A 13,308-nucleotide genomic window follows, 5' to 3' on the forward strand; every position below is an offset into this window, starting at 1 on the left:
GACGCAAAGTTATTTGAAATGCTAGCTTCTCCCCTGTGGGTGCCCACCTGTAAGCTTTCCACGTTTTCCCCCCAGACACTGGGCCAGACCTGACCTGCAGCTGACCTCTCTGGGCTGGTTAGATTTGCGCTGTGGCTTCACCTTAGCTTTGAGCTTTACTTCACAGGCTGTTACACCGCAGGCTTGCTGCACTGCACACAAAACTTGTATACCCTCACCTTTTTTTTCATAAAAAGTTGTACTTAATAAAAATGTTCAAGAAACTAAGGAAAAATAATGGTCTTACTCTCCTGGTATGTCTGTGCGAATGGTAGAATGACAGGTCACATGTGAAGAGTTGAAGATGCAACTTCATAATTGTTAAGAAAGGAAATACGCAAACATACAAATATACTTTGAATTGAGTTTAATTTCATGGTAAAACATGTTGCAATGAGTGCTACCTAATTAACAACCATTCATTTTTACAAACAGGAAATGGTAGGAGAAGAACACAAAAGCCAAAAAGATCCATTCAATCTGAGAAAAGCTGAGACCGTTACCAGGTCATTCTACTTACGCATTGAACCTAAAGAAAACTCAAACCACCTAGACTGTCCAGAGGACATCACCTGTTGCCCCATTGTGAAGTTTTAATTAATACAGTCTAAAGATGAGTAACACAGAAGCACTTTCAATCATGAAAGGCCCCTCATAGGCTACAAGAAGTTAGCGTGAATGAGTACTGCTCACTCGCACCCTCATCACTGACAAATTATATAAACTCAATCACATTTCTTCTACCATACCATAACCGTTTTTTTTTTTACTTTTTTTTATTTTTTTGTAATTCATCCTTAAATATACAAATAAGCAAATAGTTTTGAACATGCTCTAAGGTAACTTACTAATAATAAGATATACAGTAGAACAGTATGGTATCCTCCCCATGGTAACGAGGGAGAAAGAGATCACTGGCTCTAAAAATCCCAAAAGCGCAAGGTATGGTATGTAAGAAGACGGCAGGTTTGCCTGCATGTCCAGGAGTTGAGAAAGGGGTAGTGGGGGGGGGGGGGGGTGGGGATAGGGTGGTTGTCGAGGTGACGGGGGGCTGGCGGTCAGTCGCTCATTTCCATGTCCTCGTCCTGCTGGTCCTCGCTGGTACCCTCCGAACCCTTGGCCGCCTCCTCCTCGGCGTTCTCCTGCAAAGGCTCCTGGGATTGGGGCGAGTGGGCAGAGTCGGAGCCTTTGTCTCGTTCCTCTTCCTCTTTTTCGCTGTCATAACCCTGCTCCTCTTCATCGTAATCTCTGGTCACCTGGCAATCAGAAACAGACAGGATCTGTAGGAGTGTAAAAGCAAGTTTAAAAAGGTGCCATGTCTTTTTTGAGCATTTATGTCATTCTGCAGATAATAAAACACTACTATTGTTTCGTATAGCTATTTCCCTGTTCCCAACATATTTTTCTGTATCGGTTTCAACATATGCACAAAACACATGCATGCAAAAGGGATACATACTGACAGACATTCCTAATTTACATCATTACTGTAGACCACTAAGAACACAGATAACAGTGTACAGCCTGTACACATGAAAGGTGATTGTACTAGTTCCAAAACAAAACAAAAAAAGTTCAAAACATACCAAACAATACCATCTCTTGATTACTGATCACTTAAAGGCCAGGTATGTTTCAGTAAAAAGCCCAAGCACACTGTTCCACCCGACCCAAGTGATGCCCTGCCGTTCATGTTTCGTTACCTTGACGTCGCCTTTCTCACTGTCGGACTTGCGCTCCCTCTCTTTGTCCTTGTCCCTGCTCTTCTTCTTGCTGGGCGAGCGATCCCGTTTGTCTCGGCTGCGGTCGCGGTCGTCCTTCCTGTCTCGCTCCCGCTCCTTGTCCTTCTTCTTCTCCTTCTTGTGCCTGTAGACGTAACATGTGCCACAACACACAGCTTGTGAGGTCACGCTGGACTTACATTCATCATTCATGCATTCATTCTTTATTCATTATTTATTCATTCATTCATTCATTCATTGCATTTTTATCCTTTATTTTCTAGTCTAATATGGTACTGTAATATGATATTCTACATGGTGAACTTTACTGTGAAAGGTAAGACCCACAAATTTAGTTTCACTTTGGCTAACATTGCTATACAGCATTTAGCCTTGAGGGAGGTCTGTACTCTCAGAGTGATCCTCTAGACAAGTAGGTATTCTCCTTGGGTGCTGAACCCATGATCTTCAGATCATAAGCATCTTTCTCCAATAGTTACTCTGGCAATAGAGCCACTGGAGTACATGGATGTCAGCACAGCTCGGCTAGGATGCATCTTGTCCAGGTGCAGTGCTTACCTTCTGGGTGAGGGGGACCTGGATAGTTTCCGACGGGGCGATCGGGAGGCACTGCGGCTCCTCCGGTGTCGTCTTCTAAAAGGAGACAAACACACGAACATCAGCCAGTCGCTCATGGATCAGTAGTTTTGTATTTTACCTGCACATTGTTCCATCAATCCAAAAAGGAAAGCACATTTTGTGCATTTTGGCATTGAATTTGTATGGAATGCTAAGTAATCAGTGCTTCATAAAAATTTAAAAGAAAGCCGAATTACAAAATCAGCCGTCTTCTAAAGGGAAACAATCAATTGCTCATTGATCAGGAGAGGCTGAATAGTAACCCACTTGGGATCTCACACAATGTTTCCAAAGCATCATCACCCTTGACATTTTTCAGAATTCTAAGAGTAAGGGGCAGTGGTGGTGTGGTGGTGAAGGAGGTGGGCTAGTAGCATGTAGCCTAAAAAAGTCCAATTCCTTGTTTCCACCGTTGTGCCCTTGAGCAAGACACTTATTGCCCTAGGGACAGTGGGCCTTGCAATATAATTGACATAAATCACTTTGGATGGAAGCATCTGCTAAATGAATAAATGTAAATTAGGGCTGTCAAACTATTAAAAAAAATAATCTAATTAATTACATACTCTGTGATTAATTACCGGTAATCTAAATTAATCGCATATATGATTTTTGCTTTGAAAGTATTTTAAATATTTAAATTCAAATGAATCGTTGAATAATCAGCATTAGTGACATTAAAGTTCAAAAACTCTTTTATTATTATTTTAATAATGGCCATAATAATCAATGATATGACCTAATATGCTGAGGAAATAAAAAGTACTTCGGGGAAAAAGGTTTTTTTTTTATCACATACATTGCAGAGGACTTTATTTTAATCAACACTTTATTTTAATCAACACTTTATTTTTATCAACACCAACAGGCTGTTTTTGAAAAGTAAATGTTCCAATCAATGATCTAGGCAGCACATTTTCTTCTCTCTCCTTCATTTTACAGTCTAATGGTTACTGACTACAATGGCTCGGGGTCAAAGGTCATACAGAATCGATTAATCTGCGGGTTTTTTTTAATCAGTTTTTTTTTTTTCTCAAATTAATTAATCGAAATTAATCAGTTATTTTGACAGCCCTAATGTAAATGTAATTTACTAGCTACATACCAACTAGTTAAGGAATCATAACCTATTTTTTTTTGTCCAAAACTTGATGTAAAATGAGTTCTATTAGGAATACAATTCATATATTCACATACTTGATCATACTGTGCCACTTCAGAAATGTTTCAAAAATAATGACTACGACATTTTCATTCCATTTTCATTTTCAAACCTCTCACTTATCATGTAAACAGACCTTACTGCCCTGTAACTGACTCCAGGCCAGTGGTTCTCAAAGTGTGGGGCCCCACTAGTGGGGAATAGAGACATGACAGGTGGGGCACGAGGAACAGGAGGACATTTGTATTTTGTGCATGTCTTTATTAATTACTTTCTTTTTTGACAAGGAAGATCATAGTTAGTTTCAAAATAAAATAGCCACACACAAACATAGGATTCATAAACATACTGACATATGAATTAAAACACAGTCATATGTCAAATGTAAAATTCCATGACTTTTCCCTGACAAAAAACCTGAATTTCCATGACTTATAATGAACGGTACAAGATGGTCGGGAAATTAAACATGGAACCAAAAATAATATTTTAATGTTACCATTTTGCCGGGATAATGGGGTCAGGTGGGGCTTGAAAATTACTCACATCCAAAGTGGGGAATGACAGAAAAAGAGAACCACTAGGCAGATGGGTCAGACCCTTGAGTTGTGGATCTGCTCGAGGTTTCTTCCTATATGTATCAACAACTCTAGGGAGTTTTTCCTCGCCCCTGTTACTCATGGGCTCTCTCTGAATGTTTTAACATTCTCTAAAGCGCCATGAGACATGTGTAATGTTTTGGCGCTCTAGAAGTGAAATTAAATTGAAATTCAAGACCACAGGCATTGAGAAGTAGGTCATGTTATGAGTACGTCCATCTGTCTCATAAAGAAACCCTTTTTTTTAATGAACCTGGTGTATAGCAGAGTCTGTTGCCTTACCGACTGATGCTCCGAGATCGCCGGCCGCTGCTGTAGCTCTTGGGCGGCGTTTTGGAGCGCTTGCGAACCTTTTCCTCTTTCCTCCTGTCCCTGAAACAGTGAAGACATTTCAAGATCTATTCTCCGAATTAACTTTTAGCAGACTTGCACTACTACTTTACAACCAGTAGGACATATTATGATGTATTATGTCCTATTATATTACATTGTAAAATACTGTATTATTTATTTTGTCATATCTTTTGAATCTTACTTGTCAGTTTATTCATTCATTCAGTAATTAATAACAGTTAATATGAACTTACTATTAACATTTAATGAATAATTTTCTGTACTTCATGGCTACTGGCAAATTATGAACACACACACACACACACAGTCACATACACACACTCAACAAGTACAGGTATGTGAGAGGAGAACGCACCTGGACCTGCTGTGGGAGCGTCTGCCCCGGTCCTTTGAGTGAGACCTCCTCCTCCTGGGACTCTTCGACCTCCTCCTGCTCCTGGAGCGAGAGCGTCGTCTCGACCGGCTCTTGGAGCGCCTGGAGTGGGATGCGAAAACACGGCTCAGCAGGCAGGAACACAAGCATATGGCCTTCAGACTTCAACAGTGTTGTGCTAGGGAGGGCAACAGCTACCTGTGTCTGGAACGAGAGCGAGACCTCCTCCGTCGTGACCTTGACCTGGATCTTGAATGTTTCCGTTTGTCGTCTTTCTTGTCTGCAAGGAAAAGGGTATTTTTTTTTCCCTTTCTCAAATGAATTAATGCCTGAGATATACATGTGCTTATACTGTACATTATATTAAATATTACATAAACAAAACTCACTCCAGGCTCAATAGCTGCTGAGATATACTTGTGCTTATACTGTACATGATTTTAAATATTTTAATATTACTCACTTCCAGGCTCAATGGCTGCTGATATGAGTGACTGTGCTTCTCTGACCCGTTTCATGGCTTCCTCGATCTCCTTGTTAGCTGCATCGGCCTTCAGGCCAGGGTTTAGATTCAGTCCTGCCGCCATTGGATTCAACCTGGGTAGTTAAGGGAAAAAAAAATCTAACTAGTAAAAAGGATAAACAACTGAATGAGTGTTATAAAGTGTATGGTATTGATATTTGAGGCAATCAGAGCGTTATTGCTTACTTAGGATCCACAGAGGTCATCAGTTTCAGAAGCTGGTCGGCAGACAGGGACTGAAGACACATGCAAATCATAGTCAGTATTGTGATAGTAGCAGTAGTAGTAATAATAATAATAATAATAATAATAATAATAATAATAATTTGTATTATTATATGACATAAAAAAATATTATTATTATAACTAAGAAAAACGCTTTCATTGGCATTCTAATTATGTGTATAAGCAACTCTTAATGAAGTTTCAAACAAACGCTGAATTCCAAAATCATGAAGCCCATGAGGAGCGTGGAGTGGCGCTCAGTGTTTCTCACCTGGGGGTTCATGTTGGGGCCAGGCATCCCCAGAGCTGCCATAGTGGGGTCCATGTTGGGGCCTCCGAGACCACCGAGAGGAACACCTCCCATCTGCCGCACAGACATACCATGAGACTTTGCCGTTTCTGACAGCAGGAAGTACGCTAACACCATACTAAGCTAACTGGGGATGACTAGATTTAACTGCATTAACAATGTATAGATGGGTATTTGAGTTTAGATGAACAGATGAATATGTAAAACATTTTCAGACTCACAGATGCCATTGGGTTTGGAGTGGGCAAGAGCCCTCCTCCTGGTAGCAATCCCGCGACAGCATTAGCTGGAGCCAGAAGTGACAGAGCTTTTGATTCATCTGGAATTACACCTACAAAGGACCATAAGAGAAAGAATCAACTCACACCCATGAACGTGTGGACTATAAAGACACACATACACATACACATACAAACAAACAGACCCACAAAAAGGGTCTCCTCACAGTCAGGTTCTACACAATTACACATTTGCTCAAAACTGGGGCCCTGGTAAACAGTACGATTGCATAGTACTACACAAAATGTCACTAAACACACTGCCAAGATGTTATCACCTGAACTTGTTTTTTTAAGTCATGAACCAAATGAAAGCAAGCACAGCCGGTAGTCCAGTGGGATGTGCTCTCAAGTTTCATAAGATGTTTTATGAACAAGCGATTCGACTCGCGTCGGCTGCTTCGCTACAAAGCACACAAACACATCAAGATAGACAAAACAGGGTTTATAACTTCGGAGTGACACAGCAAATTCAAAATGCATGACTACAGGCTAAAAAAGAAAAAAAAAAAAAAAGAAAAAAAAAAAAAAAAAACTTACCATTACAGAGACAAATAAAACAAAACAAAAAAAGAATTATTATTTTCATGGGCTTTTGCTGATGTTAATGTTGCCAGTACTAACATATAGGGCTAACATAAAACGAGGAAAAAAATTATGTAAATACTTTATAGCCCCAACACAAAGCTGCGTGCTACAATTTTCTTTTAAAAAAACTTAAGAGTTTAGTCCATGCTCTAAATGAGAAGAGACATCTGCAGTGCCTTGAGTGTCAGCAATCAAGGTCAGCAAAAGCCCTCTAACTGATATACACACAAAGTGTGGGCCAAGTGCTAAAGAGAAGAAATAACAGAAAAGGTGAAGAATGATATAGAAGTCTTGTGAGATGAATGAAATCCGTGGATGTATGTGCAATCTGAAATCAATTGCATTTATTTTAATTGCATTATTTTTTTTTATTATTGTGCTTAGTTTTGTTTTCTGTCTGTTTTCATGAAGAACACAACAAAGAGAACAGAGAACACTTGAGAAACGGGACAAGCTGCAGACAAAACGGTTGGGTGGCATTTTCTGCGCGGGCCAGGTATTTAGGACTGGCTGAACCAGGAAAAAGAACTGTAAAACACAACAACAAAAAAAGAAAACCACCGTTAAGAACATCTTTCGCTGTATCCACGCCTCTGGATTCATTTGGAGAGGATGACTTAAAACATTCTACTGCAATTTACACTGCTTTGACCAAGGTCTTTTTTATTAGTGCACTTATTAGAAGGGTGGCAGAAAATGCTTTCAGTGGGATGTACCATAGAGAGCATGGAGGGAAAACACCTTAATAACAAACCTTACCCAAAACAAAAACATATTAGCAAGCATGCAGAGGGTTGTTTCACCCAAATGTAACACACCATTTAGTGTAGTTGCATGCTCTTCTAGTTATTATGGAAATATAAAAACAAATTAGTATTTCTTCTGGATTAAGGCTATGTTTGTGTGCATTTCTCCGTCCATCTCTGAGTTGGTATGATTAAATCTTAAAAGATGTGTTAAAACAGAGATAAAGACTGCATGTTTAGAACAGGTATCGTCTGTTGAACGCATGTTGCCCTTTAAGCTTTACAATCCTCAGGAGGAGCACCATTCAACCATCAACCAGCTGGAGATTCAATTTTCTTGTCTGCTACGAAAATCACACACAAAATGACAAAGAGACAGAGTTGAGCAAAGGGTTTCAAATGTAACAAGGCGTGAGACGTGCTGCATATGGAGGCCAGGGCTGTTTGTCTCCTTTCTGTTTTTCATACAAAGTTGCTCCCATTTAGACCAAACATTGGGGGAACAATTCTCAGCAAAATCCTACTATGTGATATTAAGACAACATGCTTTGGTATTACCAACGCTAGTCTTGATATTCATAGAGTACAATAATTGGACTGCACAGAATACAAATTATGATTGGAGTGCAACTCCAGCATGGATTTGTTAGGCACAAACAACAGAAGGTGAAACACCTACCTTCAGCAAATGGGACGACAATCAAGGCTCTGTCCACGAAGACTGTGTTAGTCAAGTGCTGGGATACGCCAACGGATTCAGACTCGAGGAACTTTACAAAACAGACACGTGAAGTCACAGGCAAGGGAGAATCACTGGAAGAAAATATAAATGCTTTTGCAAGAAATACACACAAAGTTCCTCAGTATTTCCGGTAACTCACACAAAAGGTTTTCAAACAATGCTGTATAAAATATTTGAATGGCAATGATTATTTCATCAACTACTTTGTTGTCTACTGTACTCTAGATACACTGGACATTCAACAACCAAATGCAAATCATTGAATCTCAAGAGGAGCTGTCTTGGTTTTGCCAATGATGTCCCAGTGTGGGATGTCATGGACGTCCTACCTTAACTGCAGTTATGACGTGCAGCCAGATATATTCGACAGGTGAAAAACAGCAAAAGCACAAAATACATGTGTTAGCTCTTTGCCGTCGCACCAAAACTAACCTTGTGTCACTGTCAACTTGCATTCTCAGCAGACTACAACCTTTACGCAATGATCTACTCCCAAGCTCTGCTAGGTATTTCACCTGGAGGTCTACGTGCACTCATGAACATTAACTTGAACATCAGCTGTCTCATGCAAAAGACTATATGAGCAGTAGATATGTAGATATGAGCAATAGTACGTAGCTAGATGGGAGACAGCGTTAGTTCACTTACCTTATTAACCAATCGCCAAGTTATGAAACGTTAGTGTCATATACAGCGTATAATGCTCAATGGCAAAAATCAATCATATCTATGTAGAACTAACGTTAGCTCGTACCCACACAGCAGTAGACTCCTAGGCGGATCCGCCTTCAAGACGCCAAACCCGCGTGACTGTCGCATTCGTTTTGGTGCCGCACAGAGGATCAGCTCCGCCTCCAGGCGGCCCCGTAAATTCTACTGTCAAACAGCGGATCCTGAGTGGACCCATGTCGGATCCGCGGGCGCGGACGCGCATTTACTGTAACGGTTGAACATGACTGTACACCAAGAGCCAAGAAGAGTCATACTAGTGGATATTTTCTTTGCTGGGACACGGTTGCGCTGAACCCTCTCGAGTAAGTGATATTTATTAATATATTGCGACATTAGCTAAACATTGGCCTTTGTGGTTTTATAATCATCATGTTTATTAATTGTAATGACGTTGTTTGATATTAGGACTAACGTTAACGTTAGTGCAACCAGAGACGTTTGTCATTTTGTGCAACAGTTTGTGCAAAGTTAACGTTATTGTTAGCTGTGATGCTCATATGAGTCTGTAGCCTATCTGGTTTAAAATGGGATAGCAATTTCGGCAGAATATGTTATGGTAGTGTGATTTAAAAAACACACATTGTTATTTAACATTAGTCTGGTCTTGTCTGTTTTAATGTGTCGCTGTTGTCCATATAGTGCTACTATGCTAGCGGCATATAGCTGCTAGCTAGCATGCTGCTAGGCGCAATTGCATAAGTTATTGCTAATGTCTATTAGTGCTATACATATATTGAAATCACGTTTGCGATGCAAACCTTGATTAAGGTGATATTGGCACTGGTATTTCAGTCAATGAAGTCAGTGAAGCACTCTGCTATGATAGCTACCTACAACTTTAGCATGTTGACTCACTGATAATGGTTTAGCCCTAGCCTCTAGCTAGCTGTGCATTAACGTTTGCATTTTGCCAAGTTTGGTCTCATACGTAACTTTAGTGTCTATCTGCCATCTTTGTAATGAAAGCCTCGGCATTTTAATCACTGTTTAAGTCGGTTCAGACAACTATTGGCATCGGTTTGTGATTTATTATGCTAACGTAACTTAACTGTATGGAACTTGGTCCCCATCTTCTATTTTGTTTGTTCTGCAGCGTCAACTTTTATCGGCTGGATTCTAGCATCTAACGTTATGATTGCCTCTGTTGGGTTTGCTTGATCAAGTAAGATACTTTCTGGGTTGTTAAAATGTAATGTGAACACATTCCCGTAGCATTCCAAAATAGACCAGAGATGCTTGTACTATATGTATATTTGGAAATTTTGGGATTGCAATAACCATAATGATATCGTTATGTAACAGCCATCGTTTCGGGGACTCTGATGACAGTGAAGAGCCAGAAAATGGTGGCTGCATCTCTGAAGTACCTTCCAACTCGCCTGGTATATCAGTTGAAGCCTCAAGCCCAAGCCAATTGCACTGGCAAAGTAAGTAATAATCTCTTAACATTGAAATAACTAAATCATAATATTAATATTAGAGATATGGTTAACATTCTTAGTGCTAAAGACATTCCCCTCTCTTTGTATCTATTCCTCCAGCTCCACCATCTCGCCGAGTGCCAGGCAGCCGAGTCACTACCCCTCAACCTGGAGAAAACTGTTAAGGTAAAGACTGATCTCTGAAATAATATTGAATACAGTGGCCCCATCTATATTAACACAGCAGTAGTCACTCCATTACTTTCAAAATCTCAGCCAAATATTTTGTCAGTTAAAACATCTGCATTCATGCAATATTGCCTGAAAAGTTAATTCATTATTATCAGATTGTATTGAAACACATTGATTTCAATGTCAATCCATTCATGGAGTTGATATAGATAGTGCATACCAAAATATTGAAACATACAAATTCATGTCCAGCATGACCAGAGATTTGTTTTTGTTTGCCATTGTTTGGCCCTGTAGCTCTCAGCCTACCATGGTTAACAGATCACAACCATTTCTCTCCCTTAGCACCTCACCATGGGGCAGGACCGCAACACTCTTCACCACCTCAACTCCCTGCACCTGCATTTAACATACGGAGAGTTACTCAAGGTAGGGACTGATCTCTGAAATATTAGTGAATAGAAAGGCCCCATGTGTATTATCAGTCATGGTTAACAGATTTAATAAATTTTTTTACAATTTTACAATTTAATACTACCATTTAATAAAAAAATGTTCCCCCTCTCGCACACCGCCCACCTCACTATGGGCCAGGAACGGCAGTCCCTCCTCAACTCCCTCCACCCCCACACCAGCCCTCAACGTGCAGCGAACAGAGGAGCTTTGTAAGTCATGTTTCTTTTTAAATTTAATCTCCTTAATACCTATCTCATATATTGTATTGTGTAAGCATACTTGGCTTTGGATGCTACATACCATAAACATAAACATATCTGTCTTTTTGATTACAGGTGCTGTGAGGAAAAACATGGTGACACGGTCTGCCACGGACACTGAGGTCACCAAACACGCAATCAGGTGTTTCAACCGGCGGTGGATCGGGCAACGAGGAGATGTGTTCCGCCTCCATCCACACAAATGGAGTAATAGGAGAAATAAGCATTAAACAATCTTTTTATTGAACTTCTTGTCATTCACCAGTTATTCATTTTCTGATATTTTAGCTGTGCATAGCGCAGTATTTCATTGAAGTTGTAGCCTATTAGATAAAATATTTCATGTCTGCACTGACCTAGGCCTATAAAGCACTAAATTAGGTTTTGACCACAAAATGAATGTAAAGTAGCCTAGGCAATGTAGGCTACTTAACAAAAACAGAATAGCTTATAACCTGTAACTTTCCATAAATGTCCATTTTATATTTCCATTGAGTAGTGATCACGTTTGTACAGTAAATTGATGTCTTGACTTAAACCTTTTCTGTTAGGTTTATTGACAGTATTGTTAAGTTAAAATACGAGGCAATGCAGATTAATCGTAGGCCTATATTGCTGTAGTAGCCTAGGCTAGGCCTAGTGATAGTTTTACTTTTATCCTATAGTTGCCTAGTTTTATCCTACAGCAAGAACAGAAGGAATTTTGAAAATGAGATAAACGGGTCCAAAACGGACCCGGGCCAGATGAGCCTTTGAGTCCGTTGCGGGTCCGCGGCGGATGTATGTATCAATTTGCGGATCCCAAACGGACCCGCCGCGGAGGTAAGGTTTTAATCGCGGATGCGGAGTGGATGCAGTGCGGAGCCACGGCGGGTCCGCGATCCGCCTTCGTAGCGGATCCGTTCCTGAGAGCATCTGGACTCCGATACGGGTCCGTTTCGCGGGTCCGTTCCGGAAGTCGTCATACCTCCGCGGCGGATCCGCCGCGGAGTCCTTTTGCTGTGTGGGTAGGTAGTGTATCACCAAGCAAAGACATGACAGAATGCCTACGGAGTCAATGGGTAGTAGGTATATGAGAGAAGCTAGCCAACAGGCGATCATTTTGGCGTTAGACAACTAGTGACGTCTGCTAGATCTCGTATGTTAAAAAAGTAACATTACCTGCTAGACCTGGCACATAAATCTAGACTAGTTAATATCGGTATTACTAATAATATATACAAAAATGTAACGTCATGTCTCGTTAACGCCAGGTTTTGTTAATGTTAGCTGGCAAAGTAAGTCATGTGAACTGATAGTGGGATCACTGCAGACTTCCTCAGGTCAAGACCATATCGTGTATGAATGACAGCCAGTAGCTGGGTTAGAACTAGGTAGCTAAGCAAATTGACATTAGCACTCAATCGCCACCATTCCTTTCGTGTCACCCGATAAAATACTTACTCGGGGGGAAACAGCTTCAACTCCTCGATATTTCCCAGGAATCCGAAGAGTGTTCTCATCTGTTCAGAGGTTGTGCTTGGAGACACATTTGTCACCTGAATTACGTTAGTCGTTGAGCTCATTTTCGTTTTCTTGCTGGTCGCCTATGGCTAATGTTAGCTAGCTGCCTAGCCAACAATATAAGCAACCAGACTAGCTAGTTGGCTGTATATCTACAAACTTACACAAAATTAAATAATATCACGCTAAACAGCTAGCGATAATCGTGTATTGGTAATACTCTAGTACTGTAATTGCATACCGACCAATAACAAAATTGCGGCCTGAAATTTACCAGCAGGGCTTTCAGCGGCCTTTTCCCTAACAGCAAAGCGTGACTTTTGACAGTGAAATATCATACGGCGTTTCAAAATAAAAGTAGTTTATTTTGGAATGACTGTGCAGTTTCGCGAAGTCACGAGCACCAGCTAAACAGTAACAATAGTACATTATTAGGCGCAAGGTA

The 13,308-nt window shown here is 40.5% G+C and overlaps 1 protein-coding gene and 1 long non-coding RNA gene across 6 annotated transcripts; one reads left to right on the forward strand and one right to left on the reverse strand.

Annotated features, from left to right (window-relative positions):
- Nucleotides 1–391: 391 nt before the first annotated feature.
- Nucleotides 392–13,188, reverse strand: srsf11 (serine and arginine rich splicing factor 11). 5 transcript variants are annotated; one of them, XM_042056340.1, is made up of 13 exons: nt 12,804–12,920; nt 8,629–8,633; nt 8,237–8,370; nt 6,167–6,276; nt 5,907–5,999; nt 5,597–5,646; nt 5,351–5,484; nt 5,086–5,167; nt 4,870–4,989; nt 4,443–4,532; nt 2,340–2,414; nt 1,743–1,905; nt 392–1,319 (listed from the first exon to the last, which is right to left on the reverse strand). In XM_042056340.1, the coding sequence occupies exons 4-13, from the start codon at nt 6,173–6,175 to the stop codon at nt 1,098–1,100; spliced, it is 1,038 nt and encodes a 345-aa protein (XP_041912274.1). In that variant the 5' UTR covers nt 6,176–6,276; nt 8,237–8,370; nt 8,629–8,633; nt 12,804–12,920; the 3' UTR covers nt 392–1,097. The 5 variants fall into 5 exon arrangements, with proteins under 5 accessions (XP_041912274.1, XP_041912272.1, XP_041912273.1 ...); XM_042056338.1 differs by lacking the exon at nt 8,629–8,633 and having other exon boundaries at nt 4,443–4,526; nt 12,804–13,188; XM_042056339.1 differs by lacking the exon at nt 8,629–8,633 and having other exon boundaries at nt 392–1,295; nt 12,804–13,188.
- LOC121677552 lies at nt 10,153–10,632 on the forward strand. Its single transcript, XR_006021029.1, has 3 exons — nt 10,153–10,193; nt 10,334–10,458; nt 10,573–10,632. It is a non-coding gene; the product is annotated as an uncharacterized LOC121677552 (long non-coding RNA).
- Nucleotides 13,189–13,308: the final 120 nt, after the last annotated feature.

The sequence above is a fragment of the Alosa sapidissima genome, chromosome 12, assembly GCF_018492685.1.
Source record: "Alosa sapidissima isolate fAloSap1 chromosome 12, fAloSap1.pri, whole genome shotgun sequence".
NCBI lineage: Eukaryota > Metazoa > Chordata > Actinopteri > Clupeiformes > Clupeidae > Alosa > Alosa sapidissima.

Bases quoted from the DNA above. Each gene is read 5' to 3' on its own strand.
- srsf11 (XM_042056337.1), bottom strand. From the start codon at position 12,925: ATGAGCTCAACGACTAACGTAATTCAGGTGACAAATGTGTCTCCAAGC. The intron at 8,371-12,803 runs GTAAGTATTTTA...ATTTTCTTCCAG, and splicing joins TTGAAGCTGTTTCCCCCCGA to TGATTCTCCCTTGCCTGTGA. The intron at 1,906-2,339 runs GTAAGCACTGCA...TTACGTCTACAG, and splicing joins AGGTCCCCCTCACCCAGAAG to GCACAAGAAGGAGAAGAAGA.